At 33.0% G+C, this 15,098-nt stretch overlaps 2 protein-coding genes across 5 annotated transcripts in view; one reads left to right on the top strand and one right to left on the bottom strand.

Moving 5' to 3' along the window:
* Window positions 1-8,503: 8,503 nt before the first annotated feature.
* Window positions 8,504-15,098, bottom strand: part of LOC111048016 (helicase POLQ-like) — a 121,744-nt gene continuing 115,149 nt past the window's right edge. Inside the window, exon 18 of the mRNA XM_039427559.1 lies at window positions 8,504-14,421. The gene's annotated coding sequence lies outside the window, so the exon portion shown is untranslated. The remainder of the gene's footprint in view (window positions 14,422-15,098) is intronic.
* The window catches only part of LOC111048018 (modular serine protease), a 33,959-nt gene continuing 30,937 nt past the window's right edge, over window positions 12,077-15,098 (top strand). For 2 of the 4 annotated variants that reach the window (XM_039427555.1, XM_039427553.1), the window contains exons 1-3: window positions 12,077-12,188; window positions 12,754-12,886; window positions 14,658-14,765. In XM_039427555.1, coding sequence (XP_039283489.1) covers window positions 12,143-12,188; window positions 12,754-12,886; window positions 14,658-14,765 — 287 coding nt within the window. In that variant the 5' untranslated portion in view covers window positions 12,077-12,142. Of the gene's footprint in view, window positions 12,189-12,672; window positions 12,887-14,657; window positions 14,766-15,098 lie in introns of those variants that run through there. The other 2 variants (XM_039427554.1, XM_039427552.1) reach the window with 1 other exon arrangement.

Genomic DNA, 15,098 nt, shown 5'->3' with positions numbered 1-15,098 from the left:
TACTATATCGGCGTATCTTTGGCGAACAAAATTCTTCTACCTCAGCTAAACCTGTATACTGAATTTTTTTTAATACATTTCCATCAATTATTGAAAAAGGTGAGAAAACGCTAATTTTGGGCGTATCTTTGGCGTTATTTCAAATTCCTTCTAACACAACATTATTGCACCCCAGCTGAGCTTCTGTAGTAAATTTGAACATTTTCTGTTTATTTGTTCTCGATGAAGCTGAGAAAACGCTAAAAAACGTAGATTTTGGGCGTATCTTTGGAAACTTTTCCAAATCCGTTCTTATTGCGCCTCTAAAGGGCCAACTGAACACACCTACCAAATTTGAAATGTTATATGTCATACTTTTATCATATGTTAGGACGATCCAGTCGGGGGTCCGGACTAAACTTCTGGCTAAACGGATATGGCGAGCGAAGCAAGCCTGACGGCTAGTAATATAATATTCCCAGGAATAGCTCTGATTGAAGTAGCAGTACCCAATCAATTTTTCCGCGATAAATCAGATAAATAGGTATTTAGGAGGTACTGGATAAATTGGTATTTAGGAGGTCATGGATAAATGCATTTCAATCTTCAACTTGGTGCCAACCTTAAGGTGCGTACAGATTTTCGCGCCGCGAACATGAACAATTCACTTTCAATCAGCTGATGCCAAGCTTTTTATATCTGTATCTTACCGTTTCTGTAAAAATACAGATATAGTCAGCTGATTGAAAGTGAATTGCTCATGTTCGCGGCGCGTATATCTGTACGCACCTTAACAAAGTCAGTCAACTCAACTTAATGCCAAGCTGACAAAATTTTTAATTTAGTTACCAGAACAACTGTTTCGAAGAGGTACTCTCTCTCTAGATTATCTTCTCTTCTTCTTCTTCTTCTTCTTCTCTTCTCTTCTCTATATCTATAAAAGGCTGCCCCGACAGACTGAAATCACACCACAGCCCAAACTACTGAGCCTAAAAACTTGAAATTTTGCACAATTGTTCATGGTAGCCTCAAAACATCCACTAAGAAAGGATTTTCAGAAATTTGCCCCTCTGAGGAAGCTGGGCCCCCCAAAATGTTGTACTTTTTAACCGCTCATTGCACAGCAAAGTCATGAGGAACTTTTTGTTCAGCTACGAAAAAAAATTAGATCTATGCAGAAAAATGTTGATGTAAAATCACACTACAGCTCAAACTAATTGTCCCACAGATTTAAAAATTTGCACAAATATTCTTCAAACATGCTAGACGCGCACTAAGAACGGATTTTGTCTCTAAGGGTTTCAAAGGATGAAAAAGGATCCTATTAAGTAAGCTTATGAACATTGTAAGGTGAACGCCATATGGAACTGAGATAATTTATTGATTGACATGAGATATTCTAAATAATATGGTTTAATCATTGGAAATAACAAAATCATATGATAGAAATTCAAAAAAGAACATCTGTTCTATTATTGCTTTCTACCTGATTCCACTTAACCACAATAATATTGTTCTGATAATAATTGATAAATATGTTTAATAATAATATTAGCCTATTATTAATATTTTAATAGTATTGTTTTGATAATTAATTATCATTGATATAATAATAGTATTGTTTTGGAAATCAATATTTTTTTCACAAACTCTGTATAATAATATGGTGAATGTGAAACCGCTGCATCAAAGAAATTATCTCAAAAACATATGTTTAGAAAAACCATAGTTTTGAACTTCGTTTTCCTGATGCAATGTATAGGCCTACAGGTGGCATGGATTATTAACTTTCAGCTAGAACAGTTTTTTTGAGACTGCTAAATAAACGTCTACAGTTTTATCAATAAGAAAACGCATGCAGTTAAAATGTCTTTGAATAAAGGTGTTGATATTTACATGAATTGATTATTCTCTACCATTTCTATTTAATTACAATTTCAAAATTATTCGAGCCCTGATAGAATGATTGACTCACTGTACAGTCGTCAAAAATTTTAATATTAAAATGAGGGGTATTTTGACAAGCTGAACAAAAAAAAGATCCTATGCACCTTTTCGATATTTCATCAAATGAAAAGTAAGTTTTGTGGGTTGTCAAAACTCCCCCTGAATGGAAAACTATTCAACTTATCCTATCTTTTAGTAAAATAACAATTATTTCTGCGTTGAATAACATGTTTCTTGCCAACAAGAATCGAACTCTTTGTGATATGACCTACACTATAGATTCATATAATTCTATTAATTTAATTCATGAGAATTGAAGAACTTTTTTCAGTAAGTTTATGATTAGTTGATGAAATTGATTATCAATAAAGAAGACAAATGATTATATTTGTACCTACAATCAGTACCTACAGAATTAGTTGAATGAATTGTCGATGTACTGAGTTCTTGGTCAACAATATTTTAATTTTGGTATTTATCCATTCATTATTTTTTTCATAAGTTATTTCATTTGAATTAGATAATATTTATAAGCTCTTATCAATTTATCATTCATAACAATGAACTGTTCAAAACATGAATTTAATCAAAAAAAAAATTGCCCATTCTTCTGTATTCATGTTCTCATGTTTTTCACTTGTGATGGATAGCCAAAATATTGTAGAGCGAGCTGCACGGCGAATTGTAATCGAGGGCTCTGATTGGCTGAAAAGTTCAGCGTTCGGAGTGTGGTGAGGCGAACAGTTAGAACAGAGGCAAGCGGCACGGCAAACGGTACGGAGTGCGGTACGGCGAATGATTAACAGCTGATTTTAAACATTATGAAACATAATATGCTCATGTTCACTGAAAGGCAAGATGTACGGAGGAATGAACAGTTTGCTGCGCGGTTTGAGGTTCGGTTCGACATGTGTGGACGCACCTTTAGATGTTACAGGACATTTATAAAGATCACAGGACAAAGAAACATAATAATCTATACTATAACTAGCAAAACCCCGTGCTCCGCAAGGATCTATTTTAAAACTCAACTTTAGCTGGTAACTTTAGATGCTAAATCATATTATCACAATATGATCTTGAATCATGATCATCTTTCCGTCCTTCGGTAGCCGCTCGGCCGACAACTTTAAGAACGTAGGTCAGTAAAATGGATTAATGAATAATTATTATTAGCCCCTCTTTTAAAATTTCTCTTCAGATACCATCCCCAATATTCACACAACATATTCCCAGTTTCATGCCGTTATGTCAAATAGCCTATTTTTCAAGTCTATAGGGAAAGAACACACAAACAGACATTAATTTATATATATATATATATAGATATATATATATAGATATATATATATATAGATTTACATTCGGCTCAAACAAAAACCTCTCTAAATGGAGGTAGAATGATAAGGTAGACAACTTTTAGTTCTGTTGTTTTAACATTTTTTTCAAACCACTTTCAAAAAGTTCATGTAGTAGCTACTATTGTGTTTGAGACACTTCTGGCGCTATCATAGTTTCACCACTATTCTGTTCCACAGTCCTATCTCTTGCAGTCGTTAACTATATATATAATAAAGTAAAGAGCTGGCTTCTACACGTACGGGATAGGAAAATTATTATGTTTGACACATCATCACGTCTGAACTACTGGACTAATTAACTTGAAATTTTGCATACATTCTTAATTAACCAAGGATGGTTATAGGCTTATTTTCAATTCTTCAAAATTTCATTACGTCAAGTTTTAAAATAGATCCTTGCGGAGCACGGGTTTCTGCTAGTGAATTTCTAAACATTCATTGTGTTTGATTGAATTTTTTCTGAATTCATTCCATTAGATGAGAATACCGAATAATTAGGTAGTAATAGGGTTTCCTTATGATTATCAATAATTATTACAATGGTTTTCAGATGATAATGTTTGTCTTGTAAAAGTATTGTTGTTTCATTAAAAGTAAAGAACCAGATGTAGTGCTTCCTATTTCTTAGTCTCACGTTTCCTAGGTCTTATTTCTATCTTAAATTTCCAGTTTCAATATTTTCTTACGTTGCTTCTACACAAATATTTAATTATTGTAATGGAATTTAGTTCGCTGGAGTACACCGATATTCACTTCATGTATGGAGCAGCTCTTGGCAATGCGACCGAAGCAAGAAGAATGTATGCAGCTGCATTTCCAAACCGCCGTCTCCCTTCCGACAAGGTGTTCACAAGAACTCACAATCGGCTGAGAGAAGTTGGTTCATTTGAACGGAACAGGGTAATTGCTGGTAGGCCTCGAGCAGTTCGAAATGTTGCTTTTGAAGAGGAAGTATTGCAGAAATTCGATTTCAATCCTAGAACGAGTACGAGAGCAGTTGCAAAGCAAATCAATTCAAGTGCTTCTTCTGTGTGGCGTGTACTAAACAAGGAAAGACTTCACCCCTTCCGCTTTCAAAAAGTTCACTCATTGGTTGAACGCGACTATGAGCCAAGAGTAAACTGTGCCCGTTGGTTTCTTCAGCAAGACATTATCCAACCAAATTTTCTAGAAAATGTGTTATTTACCGATGAGTCCAGCTTTACAAGAGAAGGAATCTTCAACTCTCGCAACAGTCACGTCTGGGCCTTAGACAATCCTCATGAGGTCAAAGTGCGTGGTTATCAGCATAGATTTTCGCTGAATGTTTGGGCGGGTATCTTAGGTAATCGCGTGATTGGACCATACATTCTTCCTAATCGTCTGAATTCTCCCACGTACATTACTTTTTTAAGAGACATACTACCAGAACTTTTGGAAGATGTGCCTCTTGCAAACAGATATAATATTTGGTTTCAACATGATGGTGCCCCTGCTCATTTCGGAAATGTTGTTACGGACTTTCTGAACATGACCTATCGTCAGCGGTGGATTGGGCGGGGTGGACCAGTACCGTGGCCCGCACGTTCACCTGACCTCAACCCTTTAGATTTTTTTTTCTGGGGCCATATGAAAGACCTTGTTTACAGCACGCCAGTAGAAAACGAAGAAGACCTTGTGGCAAGAGTGGTTGCTGCAGCAGGTGCCATTCAAGATGATGAAAATGCTTTTATAGCAGTTCGACGGTCCATGATTGAAAGGTGCAGACTGTGTAATCAAGTTGAAGGACGGCATTTTGAGCAATTGCTGCATTAGTATCAGTGAACCGATTTGAGTGAAATTAATATTTTTCAATGTAAAATAAAATTTGGAGGAAAGTTATTCTTGTATATTTCTGTAATAAGAACGGTTTTCATGAAATTATAAAAAAATTAATATTGATCTTTAAATGGTGAAAAGTGGTCATGCATGCAGTACGAAAAAAAAAAATTGCCCATTCTTCTGTATTCATGTTCTCATGTTTTTCACTTGTGATGGATAGCCAAAATATTGTAGAGCGAGCTGCACGGCGAATTGTAATCGAGGGCTCTGATTGGCTGAAAAGTTCAGCGTTCGGAGTGTGGTGAGGCGAACAGTTAGAACAGAGGCAAGCGGCACGGCAAACGGTACGGAGTGCGGTACGGCGAATGATTAACAGCTGATTTTAAACATTATGAAACATAATATGCTCATGTTCACTGAAAGGCAAGATGTACGGAGGAATGAACAGTTTGCTGCGCGGTTTGAGGTTCGGTTCGACATGTGTGGACGCACCTTTAGATGTTACAGGACATTTATAAAGATCACAGGACAAAGAAACATAATAATCTATACTATAACTAGCAAAACCCCGTGCTCCGCAAGGATCTATTTTAAAACTCAACTTTAGCTGGTAACTTTAGATGCTAAATCATATTATCACAATATGATCTTGAATCATGATCATCTTTCCGTCCTTCGGTAGCCGCTCGGCCGACAACTTTAAGAACGTAGGTCAGTAAAATGGATTAATGAATAATTATTATTAGCCCCTCTTTTAAAATTTCTCTTCAGATACCATCCCCAATATTCACACAACATATTCCCAGTTTCATGCCGTTATGTCAAGTAGCCTATTTTTCAAGTCTATAGGGAAAGAACACACAAACAGACATTAATTTATATATTATATATATATATATATATATAGATTTACATTCGGCTCAAACAAAAACCTCTCTAAATGGAGGTAGAATGATAAGGTAGACAACTTTTAGTTCTGTTGTTTTAACATTTTTTTCAAACCACTTTCAAAAAGTTCATGTAGTAGCTACTATTGTGTTTGAGACACTTCTGGCGCTATCATAGTTTCACCACTATTCTGTTCCACAGTCCTATCTCTTGCAGTCGTTAACTACGGTATATATATAATAAAGTAAAGAGCTGGCTTCTACACGTACGGGATAGGAAAATTATTATGTTTGACACATCATCACGTCTGAACTACTGGACTAATTAACTTGAAATTTTGCATACATTCTTAATTAACCAAGGATGGTTATAGGCTTATTTTCAATTCTTCAAAATTTCATTACGTCAAGTTTTAAAATAGATCCTTGCGGAGCACGGGTTTCTGCTAGTGAATTTCTAAACATTCATTGTGTTTGATTGAATTTTTTCTGAATTCATTCCATTAGATGAGAATACCGAATAATTAGGTAGTAATAGGGTTTCCTTATGATTATCAATAATTATTTCAATATTTTTAGAAAATCGTTGTTTTAACAAAAAAAATTTTATTCAAAATTTCTTTTCAAAACCCATACGACAGCGATTTCACTGCGCCACTGCTGCTTCCTGAACCCTCAATGGTTTATTCCCAAATTTCTCAAGAAAACATTTTTTTAAATCATATCCTCATCTAACTTGGAATGGAAACAGGAAAATTGGTATGACGTTTGTATAGGGTAATAGTATTAGCGTTTATAGTATAATTGAATCGAAATGAATTATATTGCTACTGTAACACTGAAGGTTTAGAAAAGGTTAGATTGTTATCAATCATGATTGAGTTGCCTACTAGAGAAATTCCCAGTTCAATGACTACAATTATTGATGAAGAGGATAGCATGTTCAGTCCGATACCAATTGATGTTATTAATCAGCATGAAATGTATAGAGATAGCGTACCAGTGGCGGTTCTAGACATAAAAAACTGGGTAGGCAAAACTTATCATACTGTAGGTCTATACATAGACCTAGGGTAGGGCTACTTAAGTAATTCATGTAAATAATACGTCAAAGCATATAGGTATTAAATGAAGATGTATTAATAAATATAAAAATTGTAATACTCATATTAATTTGTTCAATTTGACACTATTCTGCTAATAGGCCTAACCATAATTTTGCTGTTTCAATCATTCTTTGAAATAATATTTCAATTTGATAGGCTATTTATTTGGAATATCGAAGGAAATTTCTTGAGTGAAAGTCTGTGGGTCAGTTTTTCTCAATTATCTTGTTAAGATAGTTATCAAAAAATTCCAAAATAACTTTCTTATTCATCTAATCAAAATACATTGATTGCAATAGGAAATAATTTATTTTAATTAAAAATATGTTCTTATAATTTCCAAATATTTTACCCATTAACACCCTTCTTATCAGAGTTATCAAAAAATATCAAAGGACTTTTCTTATTCTGAGATATATAACATCCATATATTTTTTAATGACATTTTCAAAAAAAATATTTAGAGGGAATTTTTTCAAAGTCTTACAATGTGAGTCAGTTTTTCTCAATTATCTCATTAATTGAAAAATATCAAAAGACATTTCTTATTCTTCCCATCAAAATACATCAATTGGGATAGAAAATATTTTTTTTATAATTTCCAAATATTTTACCCATTAACACCCTTTTTATTAGAGTTATCAAAAAATGTCAAAGGACTTTTCTCATTCTGCATTCTGTGGGTGGGGGGTTTGGGTGTGGGTGGGGGAGTTAGGGGGCCCTTTGGAAACAAGGTTTGGGTGGTCCAGCTTAGGTTTGGTGACCTTGAACATTGGAAACAAGGTCAAGGTTGTCCCAGAAGTCTCCATTTCTCTCTACTTAGGTGCATTAGGCTTTGCCACAAGGCCTGATATTTATTTATATGTGGATTCTTCCTGGGGTTGGTCCTCTGTCACCTTTGTCATAATCGTGTCTGAGATTCACCATGCAATCAAAAGTTGCTTGCTGAATCGAACTGGATTGATAGATTATTTATATTATACAGTTTTGTCATTGTCATAGAATTTTGTATCCGGAAGGGTGCTTTTCCTTGATGGAAATTTTAACCTATATACATGGGAGACGGGAAAGAACAATATACATGCTATAGGAGCCAAACTACACCTAGCTACAGGCCTATTCCAAGTTACATTAAAATACATTAGTAGTTTACATTAATTTAATTTTAGATAGAAGAAGGATTCTCTTATTGATTCTCGTGGTATTTAGTCTGGATTAGGAGTTAATAGACGATATTGGTTATGAAGACGATATTGTGGTTTAAATCCATATTGGAAACACTCCAAGTAGTCACAACCAAAATAATATAATAAATTTGTAGTTTAAGCATTGAAATAAAATATAAGTTTAATGGACCAAGTATAAAAAAAGTTTTCCTCAGAAAATGAGTTTTCTATAGGAAACAGGTAAATCAATGAACAAATATTATCAAACGTTTTATTAAATTGAATCTCAAGATAGAAAAATTAAACAAAATCTTGACCAATTTATTTATCTACATCTTAGATAGATCAATCTTTTTAAATATGTATAGTCGATTCCTTAAAGTTGAAAAGTCAAGTTAAATTGATTGTCAAGAATTAGTATAATTATTAGGAATAAAATTCTCAGGCTAGTTCTTGATTGGAAGCTGTGAGAATCAACCCGTTTTTTGTCTTTTCTCTTAAATCAAACTTAAGATATAAATAATTATTGAACAGTTCCACATCAGTATTGATCAGGATCTTGGTCTCAAGAATATACAGTGTGATTAAAGTCAGTAGTTGATATTCTTCAAAGAGCGGCTTACAGTGTTTCAATCTGTCATCTCCCAGTACTGTTCTTAGGGTCTTGTTTTGTATGACAAGTATCCTTTCCAGGTGTATGACTTGTGCAATGGCTGTTCACAAGAAACCCCCCCCCCCTTTCCAAGTCGGTTGTCCAGGCCCCCGCTAGAGTATTTGCTCTGTGGATTAAGCGAATCCGAAGCCCTCCGAGCACTCGTGAATGGCTTTCAAAAGGTTGTTTTGCAGCTTTTGACTGTACACTGGCAAGTTAAGTAGATTGAAACTGAAAATTGAATCGAAAACATTAGCACAATGGAATAGGCGGCTATAGATTTATTCAGCCCCATGCCACAATGAATAATAAAAGAATTTGAGAATAAAAAAGAATTGTACTTTTGAGAAAAAAATTATTATACTACCTATCTATCTACATGACTGCATAATTATGTGAAACATTCATTTAGAATTGAATGACCAAACACTCGAGGTATGTAACCACCAGGTGCCTGTAGTCTACTTTCCTCTGGCCCTGACAGCACCCTGGTTTCACACCCATATAAAAGGGTTGGTGCAGCTGTAGGGCGTAAGAGATGCATTCATTTACATCCTCCACAAGACTCAAATCAACAAGACATAGATACAACAATGAAAGTGTAGTACATACACCATTGTTTCTATGTAATTTCTATGTTTTTCTGTTATTGCTTTTTATGAGAAGGTTGGATCAGCTGCTCCAACTCCAAATTCTATCTTGGTTATTATTATTATTATTGAGTACCTTTACATTTTACTTTCCTTGCCCTACTACCATAGGTAAGGAAAGTTATGCTTTCCAGAAAAAATTGAAGTTGCTAGTAGAACTTCTCAATATTTTATAGCATTTTGTGAGATATTGACATAGAAGTGATATTTGTATTCAAAAAGTAACATTGGAGACTCCTTCACAGGAAATATAACATGTTCAAAGATTATTATAGGGAAACTACTTTGTTGGAAAATGTAAGTATTGTCAGGAGAATTTCAGCTTGGCTCGTTGACTATATTCGTAGTTCTTTACTTTGGTATTATGATTTATTTTTAATCTGCCAAACATAGTTTTATTGACAAGAAATTCTAGCTACTGCATTATATAAAATTGGAAATAAGTTCGATGACTTGATAATATCAGTTAACATTTATTACTACAATACAAAGATATGTTTCTTTTGATCTATTAAAATAAATAGGATGGCGCAAAAAGAAGGCACTTATTAAATGCGGTAACTAAGTTCTAAGAAAAACATTTAGGTAACAACGATCAGGAAAAAACAATGTAGTTGTCCGTTTCTTGATAAATGATATCAGACTATTAAATATTTTGAAGAAATTATAGTTAAAATTTCTTTATAATCCTTGTAAAAGTTTCTTGATATTCTTATAAAAGATCTTTCCAAGTCGGTCGTCCAGAGGCCCCCGCTAGAGTATTTGCTCTGTGGATTAAGCGAATCCGAAGCCCTCCGAGCACTCGTGAATGGCTTTCAAAAGGTTGTTTTGCAGCTTTTGACTGTACACTGGCAAGTTAAGTAGATTGAAACTGAAAATTGAATCGAAAACATTAGCACAATGGAATAGGCGGCTATAGATTTATTCAGCCCCATGCCACAATGAATAATAAAAGAATTTAAGAATAAAAAAGAATTGTACTTTTGAGAAAAAAATTATTATACTACCTATCTATCTACATGACTGCATAATTATGTGAAACATTCATTCAGAATTGAATGACCAAACACTCGAGGTATGTAACCACCAGGTGCCTGTAGTCTACTTTCATCTGGCCCTGACAGCACCCTGGTTTCACACCCATATAAAAGGGTTGGTGCAGCTGTAGTTTTGTAAAATTTTTGTCTTCACATAGAATTGACAAAATAAAATGAAATCAGATTTCCCACTGGTATTTCCTCCTCTGCATCCTGCAATTGAATTGGAACCAGGTTCAATCGAGTAATTTAAAATTGTGCACCGAATTGCACCCAGCTGCCCAGCTCAAGCACAATTGGTGTTCTCACCCATTGACGCACGCACTCCCCACACCCACAGGGCACTACCATTTAAACCTACTCAAAGATATATTTTCATTTATTCAAAATACATTAAGTTGTTTTCTATCTCAGTATCTCTTTAATGATCTCGGCTGCACCCATATTTCAGATGCCTGTAGTCTACTTTTCTCTGGCCCTGACAGCACCCTGGTTTCACACCCATATAAAAGGGTTGGTGCAGCTGTAGTTTTGTAAAAAAAAAATATTTTATTGTATTTTTTTATTTAACATTTTAGGTTTACATGAAAAATTTGAAAAAACTCATAAAAACTGGGTAGGCGGCCGCCTACCCAGCCTAGGCCTAGAACCGCCACTGTAGCGTATGTCCTATATTTCAAAAGGCACTTGAATCCGTTGAGCATGCAAGTTTCCAGACAGTTTCACAACTCGATAGAGATAGCATTAGTATACGACCCGTAATTCAAAACAATTATTATTATAATTACTTACGAATAAAATATAAGAATAAACAGATAATATAGAAAAACAGTTAATATTTCATCAGATATACCGTTATCAACTATCTTCTATAGAAGGCACTGGCAAGACAGAGAATCGGCAACGCGCTGTTCTCCATTCTTTCTACACTGTCTTTTAGCAATCTTTCTAGCAAGCAATCTTGTTCTTCTGGCTCTCCTTCCAATGAATATGGATCATCTTAGACGCAATGTAATGCAATAATTGCTAGGTACCGTAGGTACTTATTTAGTGGATCTCCTAACTCCATAATATAAAGCAATATACTATTAATTATTGTATTTACTTAAATGGTAATAGGGTATCTTTTCCTATACTATCCCATATCTCTACTGTATTGGGTACAAAGTACCTTCGTAAAAAAATGCCAGTAATACAAGTACTGTAGGCTATGATAAAACCAAAACGATGAAGTGCAGCATGTATAATGAAAAACAATCGATTAATCGGAGCAGTTTATTGAGTTCTGGTTTTTATGTCTAAAATTATTCGGTTTTAGAAACAATAAAAACTGAGAAGAAATTTCAATATCAAGCAGCATAAAAAGTGAAATCAATCTTGGATCATAATTTCTTCGTAAAATAAGTTTTTATTGTAACACTTCACAATTGGCATATTAATTTATGCAAAAGCATGCGCATCACTAATATCATTTGTCTTCTAAACCTAATATATAGAGGCGAATTGCATTCATGCATTACTTCGAACATTTTTCCAAAGTTTTGATTTATTTTGGAGATGCGTTTCACACTTGCTATAATTTATTTTATTCTACTAAAAACAGGTACGGTAAAATATTAGTTTAAAGAAGTGTAACATTTTCTCGAAACATATTTTTCCTGGTTGAGATTGTATTTATTGACTATAGTATAAGTGTTTTGTTTCTTATTTTTTGGCTTTTTTAAAGGCTAAACATAATTTTTCTTTTTCCTATATTAAAATTAATTACGAGTCCAACATAGATTTATCTGAAATCCACATTAATCACAATATGTCTATCGTAAACTAGTGGTATGAGTACAGTTTTAAATATTGTTTCTTTCAAACTTGATTTTGACGATAATACTAATACTCTTCTCCCGAAGGCGGAATAATGATGAATGGATCAATAAACAAGCAGTAATATTTCAACATTATTTCATGATATATCATTCTATTGAGAACTAAAAACTCACCAGAAAAACAAATCTTGACACGTTTTTCAATAATTGTATTTTATTTAATCTGAATGTCCTCTAAAGACTATCTGCTATCTGGTTCAATGGTTCAAATGAAATACTATATAAACACCGGACCTTTTGTAATATTTATAATTCACATGGATTTATTGAAAGATTATTATTGTTCAGTTGTTGGAGAAGGCAATGATTTCTATTGTTTGGACGGCTCAGCCATTCCGTATGACAATATTTGTGATGGGAAAGCACAATGCGATGACCAATCAGACGAAGATGAAGATATTTGTTCAACAGATGAAGATGAGTAAGTAGAAGTTTTCAGATGATTATTTACATGAAAAAATAAAAGATAAAATTGCATTCTTAATGAGAAACAATATGTTAATTATTTGAAGATTCAGTATATAAATAGGCTTTGGGGTATGGAACAATGCAATATTCTTGAATAGTCATTTTTAAAGTACCTAACAAAACTATTAATTACCAAATATTTATCAAATTAGAGAGAGCAATTGAGCAAGAAGTCTTTGTACAACAAAAATATATTTCAACTTCAATATGAACTGAGCTTTTCATTGATAAATATTTTTTGTAATAATTCTACTATTTCTCGTTAATTGTGCAACTATTATTTTTGTAACAAACCCTCACTCATTCTTGTCGGAACATCAACTAAAAACCAAAGTTCTTCATTCTAGAACTTCGACATAAAATTTAATTAATATCTATTTAAGAAATAAACAAATCTTAATTATTTTTTGAGCAAGTAGTCTAGCTATTAACATACTGTACAATTCGTTACTTGGTAAAAATAAATACGAATTTGATAATTTTTATAAAAATTATTAGTACGCTTTTTATACTTTTTTACATAGACACAAACTAGTTTAATGCACTCATGGCATTTCCAAGAGTGTCAAAATGAATATTATTTTTCATTGTTCCATATTTTATAGTAAAGTTTGAAAAAGGGTACTAAACTTAATGAAGTTATTTCCATACTAATTATTATTTTTCAGTAAACAATTAATATTTTTTATCTTCTTTAGCAACTTGCTCATTTTATATTTTTAATGTCAAATATTGGTTATGATAATAATCCGTTTAATATTCAGAATAAGTTAGCTATTTTCCACTGAAAAACTTCTTAGGATTTTTGTTCCCGTTACAACTGAGAATGAACAATGATTCATTTTTATAAAAAAATCTAAATACTTGAATATTTATCTCATTATAATACACTTTTGAATTACTTCCATTATCCCTGTTATACAAGTATTCTACAATAAAAGTACATAATAAAAATCAATAATATAATGTTTGAATTGTTTTCAAGATGAAAACCATGACATGAGCAGATTGATAAATCACTGGAATACAGTTGCTTCACAGCGATACAGTACCTAGCCTACATTCAAACAAACACAATGAACACCATGATGAGTTAGTTGCTAGAGTTTTCAAGATGAAGTCATGATTTGAGCGAATGTATCAATCACTGGAATAAAATATTATCCTTGCTATTAATTACTAATATCCAATGATTTTAGAACACAAAAATTTGAACATTAGGTAACAATTATAACAATGATAAGTTAGAATTGATTTCAAGTTGAGGATCATAACTTTGAGCGAATTGATGAATCAATGGGATAAAATTAATAAATATATTACGATAAGTTCTAGAAGTGTGAATTCAACAATAGTTTACGTTCCAGATTTATTTCAGGCGGTAGCGTTGGAATCCATCCATCACGTAAGATGACGTTTGATTTTAAAACTTTGTTCAGAAATATTCTATTGAAGTTTTTGATCCGAAAACATTAAATCACAAACAACCTGAAACCCAAAACAAATAGAATGAACATTTTTGACCGTTTGAAATTATTGCTAATTATAGACCTACATTACTACTACTTCTATTACAAAGGAAGATTAAGATATAAAAATAGAGTCCTGTTAGTAATATTTGATGCTACTAGAATCCTCTAATATTCTTTTCTTTTTTTAGTACTTTAGACTTTTTAGCCTTATGATTTTCTCACTATCTGAATTCTACACTTCATATTTTCTAGATTTGAATGCTACGATGGACAGAAAATTGCAAAACAGGCAGTTTGTAATGGAACAGCCGAGTGCTCTGATGAAACAGACGAGTCAATAGAAAAATGCGCATTAAAGCAGTAAGTTATATTATAATATCAATTACAGCCATCATTTCACAAAATTCACACTTCTATAGGCTATGTATAAATTTGTATTGAATAAATTATGTTTGAGAATTCAGACAATAGCCCATTTTAGACATTTCACATAATTTATGGAGGTATTAGAATTATCAAAAGAGCAATATTATATAATTTTCAGATTTTATGGAAACTTATTCGGATATTATTGAGAATTATCGTAAAGCGGTCTATTTATAATGATTCGTCACTAGGTGAATAGAACATTCTCTCAGTGAACATCTTAACTTGAAAAAATGCTATTCTTCAAATTCAAAATCAAATTTCAAA

This window comes from Nilaparvata lugens, chromosome 4 (assembly GCF_014356525.2).
Source record: "Nilaparvata lugens isolate BPH chromosome 4, ASM1435652v1, whole genome shotgun sequence".
In the NCBI taxonomy this organism is placed as follows: domain Eukaryota; kingdom Metazoa; phylum Arthropoda; class Insecta; order Hemiptera; family Delphacidae; genus Nilaparvata; species Nilaparvata lugens.
This window is presented reverse-complemented; position numbering and strand designations above follow the sequence as displayed.